Source organism: Macaca nemestrina, chromosome 14, assembly GCF_043159975.1.
Source record: "Macaca nemestrina isolate mMacNem1 chromosome 14, mMacNem.hap1, whole genome shotgun sequence".
NCBI classification, from domain to species: Eukaryota; Metazoa; Chordata; class Mammalia; order Primates; family Cercopithecidae; genus Macaca; species Macaca nemestrina.
This window is the reverse complement of record NC_092138.1, coordinates 70,834,291-70,849,513: the sequence shown is the minus strand read 5'-3', so window position 1 is coordinate 70,849,513 and position 15,223 is coordinate 70,834,291. Positions and strand designations below refer to the sequence as shown.

The 15,223-nt window shown below is 39.4% G+C and overlaps 1 protein-coding gene across 12 annotated transcripts in view; it reads right to left on the bottom strand.

Moving 5' to 3' along the window:
- LOC105480968 (inversin) overlaps positions 1-15,223 on the bottom strand; it is a 321,354-nt gene that overhangs the window by 75,433 nt on the left and 230,698 nt on the right. For all 12 annotated transcript variants that reach the window (XM_071078077.1, XM_071078078.1, XM_011740189.3 and 9 more), the window contains 3 exons: positions 13,754-13,909; positions 13,054-13,283; positions 1,249-1,355 (listed from right to left, as the gene is read on the bottom strand). In XM_071078077.1, coding sequence (XP_070934178.1) covers positions 1,249-1,355; positions 13,054-13,283; positions 13,754-13,909 — 493 coding nt within the window. The remainder of the gene's footprint in view (positions 1-1,248; positions 1,356-13,053; positions 13,284-13,753; positions 13,910-15,223) is intronic.

Genomic DNA, 15,223 nt, shown 5'->3' with positions numbered 1-15,223 from the left:
GATCTGCTCACCTCGGCCTCCCAAAGTGTTGGGATTATAGGCGTGAGCCACCGTGCCTGGCCTGTTTGGTCCTTTTTATTGGGCCTGGATTCTTGGGCAATAACCCTAACATAAGTCTCCACACCTTATATTATTCATGCAATCTGCATTTAGATTAAACCCTGAACTTTCATCTTAACTTCTCCTTATGTTTTCATGCTACATGGTGGCATCTCTTTGTCCACTGACTGATAATATCTTCTTCATCAAGAGAAACCTCTGGAATACGTAACACATTCTGCTGGCCTAAATGAACTCCTCGGCCCAGTCAATCAGGATTTCACTGACCTTATGTTAGCCAGAAGTCAGAAGCAGGACTAAAATTTTCTCATCTGCAAAATGGGTGCTTGCCCTAGGCAATAGATAAAATTCTGAAAAGCTATAAAATCCCATGATTCTAAATCAATGTCACATGGAAGTTTTGCTCTTCTATTCTGGCTCAGTATTTCTTAGTGTAATGTTTTCTTATGAGTACAGCTATTATTTCTGAACAACATCTAACCTTGAGATTTAAAAAATCTGGTAGAAAGGATGTATGATAAACAAAGAGCATTTTTTTTTTTTTTTTTTTTTTTTGAGACGGAGTCTCGCTCTGTCGCCCAGGCTGGAGTGCAGTGGCTGGATCTCAGCTCACTGCAAGCTCCGCTTCCCGGGTTTACGCCATTCTCCTGCCTCAGCCTCCCGAGTAGCTGGGACTACAGGCGCCCGCCACCTCGCCCGGCTAGTTTTTTGTATTTCTTAGTAGAGATGGGGTTTCACCATGTTAGCCAGGATGGTCTCAATCTCCTGACCTTGTGATCCGCCCATCTCGGCCTCCCAAATTGCTGGGATTACAGGCTTGAGCCACCGCGCCCGGCCCAAAGAGCACTTTTTTAAAAAAAGTCAGCAACTTGGCTGGGCGAGGTGGCTCACGCCTATAATCCCAGCACTTTAGGAGGCCGAGGTGGGTGGATCACGAGGTGAGGAGTTCGAGACCAGCCTGGCTAACATGGTGAAACCCCATCTCTACTAAAAATACAAAAAAATTGGCTGGGTATGATGGTGCATGCCTGTAATCCCAGCTACTCAGGAGGCTGAAGCAGAAGAATTGCTTGAACCCAGGAGGCGGAAGTTGCAGTGAGCCAAGATTGCACCACTGTACCCCAGCCTGAGTGACAGGGCGAGACTCCATCTCAAAAAAAAAAAAAAAAGAAGTCAACAACAACTTACCTCTCTTCATTGTTTTCCATCTGATTAGGGAACGCGGCAAAGTCTAGCAGTAATTTAATGGCATCAAGGTATCCATTGTTGCAGGACCAATGCAAAGCTGTTCTTCCCTATAAGCATAAACAAAAATCAAGTACACCTGGAGTATTTTTGGACATGTGGTTATTTATGCTAACTCAAAATTAATATAAGCAATCATTTTTCCAAATTGCTTTTTTACAAAAAGGGAAAATATTAAATATACAGTGGAGAAAGCAAATGACATTTGATCCAAGCGCTTGTAATTAATGCTATTTTTTTTTTTTTTTTTTGAGATGTAGTTTTGCTCTTGTCTCTCAGGCTGGAGTGCAATGGTGAGATCTCAGCTCACTGCAACCTCCACCTCCCAGGTCCAAGTGATTCTCCTGCTTCAGCCTCTCGAGTAGCTGGGATTACAGGTGCCTGCCACCACGCCCAGCTAATTTTTATATTTTTAGTAGAGACGGGGTTTTGTCATGTTGACCAGGCTGGTCTCAAACTCCTGACCTCAGGTGATCTGCCCACCTCAGCCTCCCAAAGTGCTGGGATTACAGGCATGAGCCAACGCGCCTGGCCAATTAGCACTATGTTAAGGGGCATCATGTATCTCCAGAGGTAATACCCTGAGAAGGATTCATATTACTTATGTAATATTCCAACCAAAAATGTGAAACCTGAATCTAATTATGAGGGAACGTAAGACTAACACAAATTGAGTCAAATTCTGTAAAATACTTGGCTTATATTCTTTAAAAATTTCAATGTCATGAAAGATAAGAGATGAAGCATTGGTAGACATAAAGAGGGGATACTTCATAGTGTTAAAGGAATCAAAAAGGAAGATATCACAATGCTAAATTTGTATGCATCTAATAACAAAGCTTCCAAATATACAAGGGAAAAATTGACAAAATTAAAAAGGAAGATAGTCAAATCCACAGTCATAGTGGGATTTTAACCCATCTTTTAAAACAGCTGATAGAACAGAAAAAAGAGCAGTAAAGATATATAAGACCTAAACAACAGGCCTAAAAAAAGAGCCCTGATATATATATATATATATATAAAAATATATATATATATATATAAATATATATATATAAAACACTGCATCTAACAAGGACAGAGTTGGTGCTCTTTTCACATGTACACAGAACATTTACCAAAATCGATCATATGCTGAGCCATAAAGTTCCAAAAAAATAATGCACTCCATCACAAAGATGTCCATATCCTAGTGCCTGGTACCTGTGAATATGTTATGTTACATGAGAAGGAAGAATTAAGGTTGCAGATGGAATTAAGATTGCTAATCAGCTGATCTTGAGATAGGAAGATTATCCTGGATTATCTGGGTGGGCCTGATGTAATCACAAGGGTCCTTATAAGGGAAAGAGGGAGTCAGGAGGGTAAGTTTAAGAGTTATACAGATAAGTGATACAGAGAAAGGCTCAACCAGCCAATGGGGCTTTGAAGATGGAGGAATGGGGTCATCAGCCAACGAATGTGGGCAGCCTTGAGAAACTGAAAAAGTAAAAAAATGGATTCTCTCCTAGATCCACCAAAAGAAAAGCAGCCCTGGTGACATCTTGATTTTTAACCCAGTAAGACCCATTTTGAATTTCTGACATCTAGAATGGTAAGATAATAAATCTGTGTTGTTCTAAGCCACTAAACCTGTGGTAATTTGTTACAGCAGCAATAAAAAAAAACTAATAAAATCAATTAAAAAAATGAGAAAACACTTAACTGAGTAAAAATTAAACAGTACACTTCTAAATAATCCATGTGTCAGAGAATAAACCAAAATAGAAATTAGAAGTTAGAAAATAGAAAAGACAGGAGCAAGACTAATGAAATAGTAAACAAACTCAAAATACAGGCCAGGTGCGGTGGCTCATGCCTGTAATCCTAGCACTTTGGGAGGCTGAGGCAGGTAGATTGCTCAAGCTCAGGAGTTCAAGACCAGTCGTGGGCAACATGGTGAAACCCTTTCTTACTAAAAATACAAAAAATTTAGCCAGGCAGGGTGGGCGTGGTGGCTCACACCTGTAATCCCAGCACTTCGGGAGGCTGAGGCAGGCGGATCACGAGGTCAGGAAATCAAGACCAACCTAACACAGTGAAACCCCATCTCTACTAAAAATACAAAATAATTAGCCAGGTGTGGTGGCGGGCGCCTGTAGTCCCAGCTAGTCAGGGGGCTGAGGCAGGAGAATGGTGTGAACCTGGAAGGCGGAGCTTGCAGTGAGCCGAGATCACGCCACTGCACTCCAGCCTGCGAGACAAAATGAGACTGCGTCTCAAAAAAAAAAGAAAAAAAAAAAAAATTTAGCCAGTCGTGGTGGTGTGCACCTGTATAGTCCCAGCTACTCAGAGGGCTGAGGTGGGAGGATCACCCGAGCCTGGGAAGGTTGAGGCTACAATGAGCCATGATCATGCCACTGCACTCCAGCCTGTGTGGCAGAGTGAGATACTGTCTTGAGAAACAAACAAACAAACAACAACAACGACAACAACAAAAAACCCCAAATCTCAAAATATATAAAATCCACAAAGAAGTAAGTCCTTTGAAGAGATGAATATCAAGTTTTTTTGTTTGTTTGTTTGTTTGTTTTAGTGCTCCAGGTAAGGAATGAAGAAAATTAAAAAAAAAAAAAAGAGAAAGCACACATTACCATATATGAAATAAACAAGAGGAACTCACTACAGATCCTACAGACATAAAAAAGATAAGGGAATATGTGTGTGACAAAATTTATGCAAATATATTTGATATTTTGAATAAAATGAATAAATTCCTCAAAAAGTGCAACTTACCAAAGCTGAAAGAAAAATAATTAGAAAATTTGAATAATTAATGGAATTGAATTGGTTATTTAAAACTTTTACACAAAGAAAACGCCAACACCAGATAACTTCAAGAGGAAGTTCTTCCAAACATTTAAGGAAGAAGTAATACCAATTTTATTCTCCAAGAGAATAAAAATAAGGGACTATTTTCTAACTTTTTTTTTTTTGACAAGGTTAGCCTTACCTTGCTACCAAAACCTTGCGACTATAATACAAGAAAGGAAAATTATAGGCCAATCTCTCTCATAAACATAGATGCAAAAATCTTAAAATATTAGCAGGTAAAATCCATCAGTATATAAAAGTGCATAATATATGCGGGGCTTACTCCAGAAATGCAAGGGTTGTTTAACATCTAAAAAAAAAAAAAAAAAAATCAATGTAATTTGCCCTATTAACAGAAAAAAGGAAAAAAAATCCTGTTGATAAATGCATAAATAGTATTTGACAAAAACCCAACTATGATTTTAAAAAACTCTTGGCAAGTGGGAATATAAGGAAACCCATAGCAACGTCTTACTCAATGGTAAAATGTTGAAAGCTTGCCATCTGACAAACCAGAATGAATCAAGGATGCCAATTATCACCAATTCTATTCAATATTGTATTGAAGGTTCTAATTCAATATGGCACATCAAAGAAATGAAAGGCATAAAGATTGGAAATGAAAAAATAAAAATGTTATTATTCACAGATAGCATGCATGATTGCTTATGTAGGCAATCCAAAGCAATACACATAGCAGCTAATAGAACTGGAAAGATACTTAATATGCTACTTATGTAAAAAACTGGCAACTTGGTAAAGCATTAAAAGTACTACAAATTATAAAAGATGCATTCCTAGTATCATAAGGACATGGACCATATTTCACATACTTTTCTTTATGTTACTTTTACATACAGTAACAATCTTGATAAATACTTGTTCAATGAGTTGATAGGGACTTGAGTTAATAGGTATGGCTAATTTTCTGACTTGGAAAACATAATTAACATGCAAATGTTTTTAAAGAGTTAAAATAATTTAATTAGCAAAAAAAGTTAATACTGGCTAAACTGAGAGAAGTTAAGACTACACAGCTGGGGAACGTATAGATTAACCGGAATCTTTTAGAAATCAGTTTGGCAGTATATATATGATTTGGCAGCCTAATCATATTAATACATGATTGGTTGGTTTGATTTGATAATCTCACTTAGGGGGAATTATTCTAAGGAAATTATCCTAAAGGAAAAAAGTTAAATGCACAAAGATAATTACTGAAACTTTACCTATAATAATGAAAAAGTGACCAGCAATAGGAAGTTACTTATTTAACCTAATATTTGGGTTAAGAGCATACTTTGGATACTAAATCTCCCCGCAAGCTCCCCCAACTGTTGTTATCTTAGGCTATCTACTTAAACTACATGAGCTTCAATTTCCTTATCTGTAAAATGAGAATAATAGTAACTACTTTATAAGATTATTGTAAGGATTGAATAAACTATTAAACATAAAGTTCTTAGAACTCTGGAATTTTAAGCATTCATGATTATTAAAAAGATTATATATCACATGAGAAAATGGTGACAATTTTAAGTAAACAAAATGTGGTTTGAAAATCATGTAATAGGCCGGGTGCGGTGGCTCACGCCTGTAATCCCAGCACTTTGGGAGGCTGAGGTGGGTGGATCATGAGGTCAGGAGTTTGAGACCAGACTGACCAACATGGTGAAATCCCATGTCTACTAAAAACAATACAAAAATTAGCCAGGTGTGGTGGCACATGTCTGTAATCTCAGCGACTCAGTAGGCTGAGGCAGAAGAATTGCTTGAACCCGGGAGGTGGAGGTTGCAGTAAGCTGAGATTGTGCCACTGCACTCCAGCCTGGGTGACAGAGTGAGACTCTTGTCTCAAAAAAAAAAAAAAAAAAAAAAAAAAAAAAAAAAAAAAGGAAAGAAAATCATGTAATAGGCCAGATGTGGTAGCTCATACCTATAATCCTAGCACTTTAGGAGGCTCAGGTAGGCAGCTCACAAGGTCAGGAGTTTGAGACCAACCTGGCCAACATGGTGAAACTCCATCTCTACTAAAAATACAAAAATTAGCCAGGCGTGGTGGCGTGCGCCTGTAATCCCAGCTACTTAGGAGGCTGAGGCAGGAGAATCACTTGAACCCAGGAGGCAGAAGTTGTAGTGAGCTGAGACTGTGCCACTGCACTCCAGCCTGGGCAATGAAGCGAGACTCCATCTCAACAAAAAAAAAAAGAAGAAAAGAAAATCATGTAATAGGGTCAGGTGTGGTGGCTCATGCCTGTAATCCCAGCACTTTGGGAGGCCGAGGCGGGCAGATTACCTGAAGTTAGGAGTTCGAGACCAGCCCAGCCAACACGGCAAAACCCAATCTCTACTAAAAATACAACAATTAGCCAGGCATGGTGGTGGATGCCTGTAATCTCAGCTACCTGGGAGGCTGAGGCAAGAGAATCGCTTACACCCAGGAGGTGGAGGTTGCAGTGAGCTGAGATCGCGCCACTGCACTCCAGCCTGAGAGACAGAGGGAGAGTCTGTCTCCAAAAAAAAAAAAAAGGCCCTGGTTCCAAAATGGCCGAATAGGAACAGCTCCAGCCTACAGCTCCCAGCCTCAGCAACACAGAAGACGGGTGATTTCTGCATTTCCAACTGAGGTACTGGGTTCATCTCACTGGGGCTTGTTGGACAGTGGGTACAGGCCACAGAGTGTGAGCCTAAGCAGGGTGGGGCATCATCTCACCCGGGAAGCACAAGGGGTCGGGGAATTCCCTTTCCTAGTCAAGGGAAGCCGTAACAGACGGTACCTGGAAAACTGGGACACTTCCACCCTAATACTGTGCTTTTCCCATGGTCTTAGCAAATGGCTGACCAGGAGATTATATCCTGCACCTGGCTTGGAGGGTCCCACACCCAGGGAGCCTCGCTCATTGCTAGCACAGCAGTCTGAGATTGAACTGCAGGAAACAGCGAGGCTGGGGGAGGGGCGTCCACCATTGCTGAGGCTTGAGTAGGTAAACACAGCAGCCAGGAAGCTTGAACTAGGTGGAGCCCACCGCAGCTCAAGGAGGCCTGCCTGCCTCTGTATACTCCACCTCTGGGGGCAGGGCATAGCTGAACAAAAGGCAGCAGAAACTTCTGCAGACTTAAACATCCCTGTCTGACAGCTTTGAAGAGAGTAGTGGTTCTCCCAGCACGGAGTTTGAGATCTGAGAACGGACAGAGTGCCTCCTCAAGTGGGTCCCTGATCCCCGATAGCCTACCTGGGAAACACCTCCCAGTGGGAACTGACTGACACCTCATACAGCTGGGTGCCCCTCTGAGACGAAGCTTCCAGAGGAAGGATCACGGAGCAACATTTGCTGTTCTGCAATATTTGCTGTTCTGCAGCCTCCACTGGTGATACCCAGGCAAACAGGGTCTGGAGTGGACCTCCAGCAAACTCCAACAGCTCTGCAGCTGAGGGTCCTGACTGTTAGAAGGAAAATTAACAAACAGAAAGGACATCCACACCAAAACCCCATCTGTATGTCACCATCATCAAAGACCAAGGGTACATAAAACCACAAAGATAGGGAGAAACCAGAGCAGAAAAGCTGAAAATTCTAAAAATCAGAGCACCTCTTCTCCTCCAAAGGAATGCAGCTCCTCACTAGCAATGGAACAAAGCTGGATGGAGATTGACTTTGACGAGCTGACAGAAGTAGGCTTCAGACGATCGGTAATAACAAACTTCTCTGAGCTAAAGGAGGATGTTTGAACCCATTGCAAAGAAGCTAAAAACTTTGAAAAAAGATTAGATGAATGGCTAGCTAGAATAAACAGCATAGAGAAGACCTTAAATGACCTGACGGAGCTGAAAACCATGGCATGAGAACTACGTGACACATTCACAAGCTTCAGTAGCTGATTCAATCAAGTGGAAGAAAGGGTATCAGTGATCGAAGATCAAATGAATGAAATGACGTGAGAAGAGAAGTTTAGAGAAAAAAGAGTAGAAAGAAATGAACAAAGCCTTCAAGAAATATGGGACTATGTGAAAAGACCAAATCTACATCTGATTGGTGTACCTAAAAGTGATGGGGAGAATGGAACCACGTTGGAAAACACTCTTCAGGATATTATCCAGGAGAACTTCCCCAATCTAGCAAGGCAGGCCAACATTCAAATTCAGGAAATACAGAGAACGCCACAAAGATACTCCTCGAGAAGTACAACTCCAAGACACATAAGTCAGATTCACCAAAGTTGAAATGAAGAAAAAACTGTTAAGGGCAGCCAGAGAGAAAGGTCAGGTTACCCACAAAGGGAAGCCCATCAGACTAACAGCAGATCTCTCAGCAGAAACTCTACAAGCCAGAAGAGAGTGGGGGCCAATATTCAACATTCTGAGAGAAAAGAATTTTCAACCCAGAATTTCATATCCAGCCCAACTAAGTTTCACAAGTGAAGGAGAAATAAAATCCTTTACAGACAAGCAAATGTTTAGAGATTTTGTCACCATCAGGCCTGCCCTACAAGAGATCCCAAAGGAAGCACTAAACATGGAAAGGAACAATCGGTACCAGCCATTGCAAAAACATGCCAAAATGTAAAGATCATCAATGCTAGGAAGAAACTGCATCAACTAATGAGCAAAATAACCAGCTAACATCATAATGACAGGATCAAGTTCACACATAACAATATTAACCTTAAATGTAAATGGGCTAAATGCTCCAATTAAAAGACACAGACTGGCAAACTGGATGAAGAGTCAAAACTCATCAGTGTGCTGTATTCAGGAGACCCATCTCATATGCAGAGACACACACAAGTTCAAAATAAAGGGATGGAGGAAGATCTGCCAAGCAAATGGAAAACAACAACGACAAAAAAGCAGGGGTTGCAAACCTAGCTTCTGATAAAACAGATTTTAAACAAATATAGATTAAAAGAGACAAGGCCATTACATAATGGTAAAGGGATCAATTCAACAAGAAGAGCTAACTATCCTAAATATATATGCACCCAATACAGGAGCACCCAGGTTCATGAAGCAAGTCCTTAGGGACCTACAAAGAGACTTAGACTCCCACACAATAATAATGGGAGACTTCAACACCCCACTGTCAATATTAGATCAACGAGACTGAAAGTTAACAAAGAAATCCAGGAATTGAACTCAGCTCTGCACCAAGCAGACCTAAAAGACATCTATAGAACTCTCCACCCCCTCAGCACTACATCACACTTATTCCAAAACTGACCACATAGTTGGAAGTAAAACACTCCTCAGCAAATCTAAAAGAACAGAAATTATATCAAACTGTCTCTCAGACCACAGTGCAATCAAATTAGAACTCAGGATTAAGAAACTCACTCCAAACCGCTCAACTACACGGAAACTGAACAACCTGCTCCTGAATGACTACTGGGTACATAATGAAAAGAAGGCAGAAACAAAGATGTTCTTTGACCAATGAGAACAAAGACACAACATTTACTAGAGTCTCTGGCACAAGTTTAAAGCAGTGTGTAGAGGGAATTTATAGCACTAAATGCCCACAAGAGAAAGCAGGAAAGATGTAAAATTGACACCCTAACATCACAATTAAAAGAACTGGAGAAGCAAGAGCAAACATGTTCAAAAGCTAGCAGAAGACAAGAAATAACTAAGATCAGAGCAGTACTGAAGGAGATAGAGACACAAAAAACCCTTCAAAAAATAAATGAATCCAGGAGCTGGTTTTTTGAAGAGATCAACAAAATTGACAGACCGCTAGCAAGACTAATACAGAAGAAAAGAGAGAAGAATCAAATAGATGCAATAAAAAATGATAAAGGGGATATTACCACCGATCCCACAGAAATACAAACTACCATCAGAGAATACTATAAACACCTCTACACAAATAAACTAGAAAATCTAGAAGAAATGGATAAATTCCTGGACACATACACTATCCCAAGACTAAACCAGGAAGAAATTGAATCCCTGAATAGATCAGTAACAGGTTCTGAAATTGAGGCAATAATTAATAGCCTACCAACCAAAAAAAGTCCAGGACCTGATGGATTCACAGCTGAATTCTACCAGAGGTACAAAGAGGAGCTGGTACCATTCCTTCTGAAACTATTACAATCAACAGAAAAAGAGGGAATCCTCCCTAACTCATTTTATGAGGACAGCATCATCCTGATACCAAAGCCTGGCAGAGACACAACAAAAACAGAGAATTTTAGACCAATATCCCTGATGAACATGGATGCAAAAATCCTCAATAAAATACTGGCAAACCGAATCCAGTAGCATATCAAAAAGCTTGTCCACCACGATCAAGTTGGCTTCATCCCTGGGATGCAAGGCTGGTTCAACATATGCAAATCAATAAACGTAATCCATCATATAAACAGAACCAATGAGAAAAATCACGTGATTATCTCAGTAGATGTACAAAAGGCCTTCAATAAAATTCAACACCCCTTCATGCTAAAACCTCTTAATAAACTAGGTATTGATGGAATGTATCTCAAAATAATAAGAGCTATTTATAACAATCCCACAGCCAATATCATACTGAATGGGCAAAAACTGGAAGCATTCCTTTTGAAAACTGGCACAAGACAGGGATGCCCTCTCTCACCACTCCTATTCAATATACTTCTGGCCAGGGCAATCAGGCAGGAGAAAGAAAGAAAGAGTATTCAATTAGGAAAAGAGGAAGTCAAATTGTCTGTGTTTGCAGATGACATGATTGTATATTTAGAAAACCCCATCATCTCAGCCCCAAATCTCCTTAAGCTGATAAACAACTTCAGTAAAGTCTCAGGATACAAAAATCCATGGGCAAAAATCACAAGCATTCCTATACACCAATAACAGACAAACAGAGAGTCAAATCATGAATGAACTCCCATTCACAATTGCTCCAAATAGAATAAAATACCTAGGAATCCAACTTACAAGGGACGTGAAGGACCTCTTCAAGAACTACAAACCACTGCTCAATGAACTAAAAGAGGACACAAACAACTGGAAGAACCGTCCATGCTCATGGATAGGAAGAATTAATATCGTGAAAATGGCCATACTGTCCAAGGTAATTTATAGATTCAATGCCATCCCCAGTAAGTTACCAATGATTTTCTTCACAGAATTGGAAAAAACTACTTTAAAGTTCATATGGAACCAGAAAAGAGCCCACACTGCCAAGACAATTCTAAGCCAAAAGAACAAATCTGGAGGCATCATGCTACCTGACTTCAAACTATACTATAAGGCTACAGTAACCAAAACAGCATGGTACTGGTACCAAAACAGAGATATAGACCAATGGAACAGAACACAGCCCTCAGAAATAATACCACACATCTACAACCATCCGATATTTGACAAACCTGACAAAAACAAGAAATGGGGAAAGGATTCCCTATTTAACAAATGGTGCTGGGAAAACTGGCTAGCCATATGTAGAAAGCTGAAACTGGATCCCTTCCTTACACCTTATACAAAAATTAATTCAAGATGGATTAGGGACTTAAATGTTAGACCTAAAACCATAAAAACCCTAGAAGAAAACCTAGGCAATTCCATTCAAGACATAGGCATGGGCAAGGACTTCATGACTAAAACCCAAAAGCAATGGCAACAAAAGCCAAAATAGACAAATGGGATCTAATTAAACTAAAGAGCTTCTGCACAGCAAAAGAAACTACCATTAGAGTGAACAGGCAACCTATAGAATGGGAGAGAAAATTTTTACAATCTACCCATCTGACAAAAGGGATAATATCCAGAATCTACAAAGAACTTACATAAATTTACAAGAAAAAAATCAAACAACCCCATCAAAAAGTGGGTGAAGGATATGAAAAGACACTTCTTAAAAGAAGACATGTATGCAGCCAACAGACACATGAAAAAATGCTCATCATCACTGGCCATCAGAGAAATGCAAATCAAAACCACAATGAGATACCATCTCACAGCAGTTAGAATGGCAATCATTAAAAAGTCGGGAAACTACAGGTGCTGGAGAGGATGTGGAGAAATAGGAACATTTTTACACTGTTGGTGGGACTGTAAAGTAGTTCAACCATTGTGGAAGACAGTGTGGCGGTTCCTCAAGGATCTAGAACTAGAAATACCATTTGACCCAGCCATCCCATTATTGGGTATATACCCAAAGGATTATAAGTCATGCTGCTATAAAGACACATGCACATGTATGTTTATTGTGGCATGCACAATAACAAAGACCTGGAACCAACCCAAATGTCCATCAATGATAGACTGGATCAAGAAAATGTGGCACGTATACACCATGGAATACTATGCAGCCATAAAAAAGGATGAGTTCATGTTCTTTGTAGGGACATGGATGCAGCTGGAAACCATCATTCTCAGCAAACTATTGCAAGGACAGAAAACCAAACACCGTGTGTTCTCACTCATAGGTGGGAATTGAACAATGAGAACACTTGGACACACGATGTGGGGAGCAGGGAGGGATAGCATTAGGAGATAAACACCTAATGTAAATGATGAGTTGATGGGTGCAGCACACCCCCATGGCACATGTATACATATGTAACAAACCTGCAAATTGTGCACATGTACCCTGGAACTTAAAGTATAATTAAAAAAAGAAACAGAAAATCATGTAATATATTTATTTTTATACATGCATACATGTGTATACCATGCAATCTTTTATAAAAGTCATAAAATTATTTCAAGTCTATATTATAACTATGTTAAATTATATATATATAAAAAGACTGGAAGAGAATATGGACAAATAATAGTCTTGATTAACAGATGGATTTGTGGGTGATCTCTTCATCTTGTAAACTGTTGTTTTACTTATGTTTACAACAAAGAAGAAATACTCTAAATTCTTTGGAGCAAACAATATAGAAAAGACATAGAATTTCTACCTCTTTGTCTTGAATGTTAGGGTCTGCATTATTTTCCATGAGAACTGCCATGCAGTTGATATAGCCTCCATATGCAGCACACTGCAAAGGGGTTCTTCCTGCATAATCCTGAACATTTGGATTAATCTTATTTTCTATTAATATTTGGCAAACATCAGCATTTCCTCCCAGTGCTGCCCAATGTAGAAGAGAATGTCCGTCTTGGTCAACTAGATCTACTCTTGCTCCACCTAGAAAAGCACAAATATAATGAAAATGTCTAATAGAAATAGCATTTATTAAAATGAATAGAAGTAAAAAAACCACAATTCTTCCTTAAATGCATTTATTAAAATGAATAGAAGTAAAATAATAAGAATTGTTCCTTAAATGCTTTATTCTTGTGGAAATGCTTCCACATACATTGTCTACTTCAGATTTTCACAATAAGCTTGTAAATTGGACTGGCTAGGAATCACTCCCCCTTTATATAAAATAAAATTGAGGATCAGGCAGGTGAAGTGACTTTTCCTATATCAAGCAACTCCCAACAAGTGGAGCTAGGAGTAGAACTTGAGGTTCCTCACGCCATGTTGGGTGATCATCCCTTCATCCTTGTACTTGTGCAGCTTTCTGGTAAGGAAAGCTTTATCTCAAACAGAGTATGCAAGAATTCCTACCTGTTAAGAGAGACTTATTAGGAGTACTGTTATTAACCCACCTTTAATGAGTGTCTGAATCACATCTTTGTGTCCCATCTCACAGGCTCGGAAAAGTGGAGTATGTTTCATAACGTCAGTAGCATCCACTTGAGCATTATTTTCCAGTAATAACTTCACGGTGCTGACATGGCCAGAAAGGGCAGCAGCATGCAAAGCTAAAAGGGAACCAAAAGAAAGTGAAGAATTAGTCAATAACAACTTCACCTTTTAAATTATTATATGTCCTTTCTTCTCTTGATTTCCCCATCATTTTGAATAAATGCAATCTCAATTTTAAGGATTCCCTAATTTATATTTTGCTTTTTTAGATTGTGCCTTCCTCCCTATGCATATGTATCACTCACACTTTCCCCTTTCCTTCTACCTTTCTCTTCTTGCTATTTTCTTCCTTTCCATCCTGTTGGTCTGAAATGGTATCCTCTTCTAAGCTACTAGTTTTCTCTTTTCAGCTATTAGTTTTCTCTTTTTCTCTTTCAAGACAGCAAGAAAACAATACAAAAAGAAATGATTTAAATGATGTACACAATTCTGCCCAACAACCCACTGAATAAGCACATGTCCCTAAGGGATCATGTGACTGGAGACATCAATAGACTGTTCCTTCCATTGGTTAAATGTGCTGTTCCTTCAATTGGCTTGCGTACCCCAGTGGTACTGAAAAGCATGTACATCTTGCTGCATTGAGTGCATTTTTAATATAATATCACTCCAAATACAAGCCAGCTACTTCCCCAGGGCTCAATTTAAGAAACAGCGAGGTGGCACATGTCTATAGTCCCAGCTACTTGGGAGGCTGAGGCAGGAGGACTGCTTGAACCCAGGAGGTCCAGACCAGTCTGGAGAAAATAGGAAGACCTCATCTCAAAAAAAGAAAAGAAAAGAAACAGGAATTTGCTTCACTGGTGAAAAACTGAGATGGAATATGGCCTCCTCTCTTGTGCCTTCCAGAGGTTTTAAAGAGTAATTTTGATTAAATGTGTTTCATGTTACACTGACTCCTGCCTATGTTACTCCACTGTAATGCTTGGCTTATGTCATCCCTCTATAGGTTTGAATTAGCCAAAATAACACTTCAGATGCCTGGGCCAGTTCGAAGTATTATGGCTCTATAAGGCCTAGAACAGTGTCTTTTTCATAAAGGGTGATCCATGGAGCAAACCTGGGATGCAGATTTTTGGGCTGAGTAGTATTATAATGCTGGATGTTTAGCATGGAATACAATAGATAAGGTTACATTCTAGGAAGGAAAGCAAAACAAAACAATTCTCCATCAATAAAGTATTATATAATGATAATTGGTATAATTAAAGTAATAAAAACTGTTTTGATATGTAGAATCACTGAGGGACTACTTTTGATTGGTGGTTACAGATAGCTTTGCATAAGAGTGGATGTTTAAGCTGAGACCTGAACCATGAAAAAGACAGAGTGAGACTCCGTCTCAAAAAATAAAATAAAAAATAAAATAA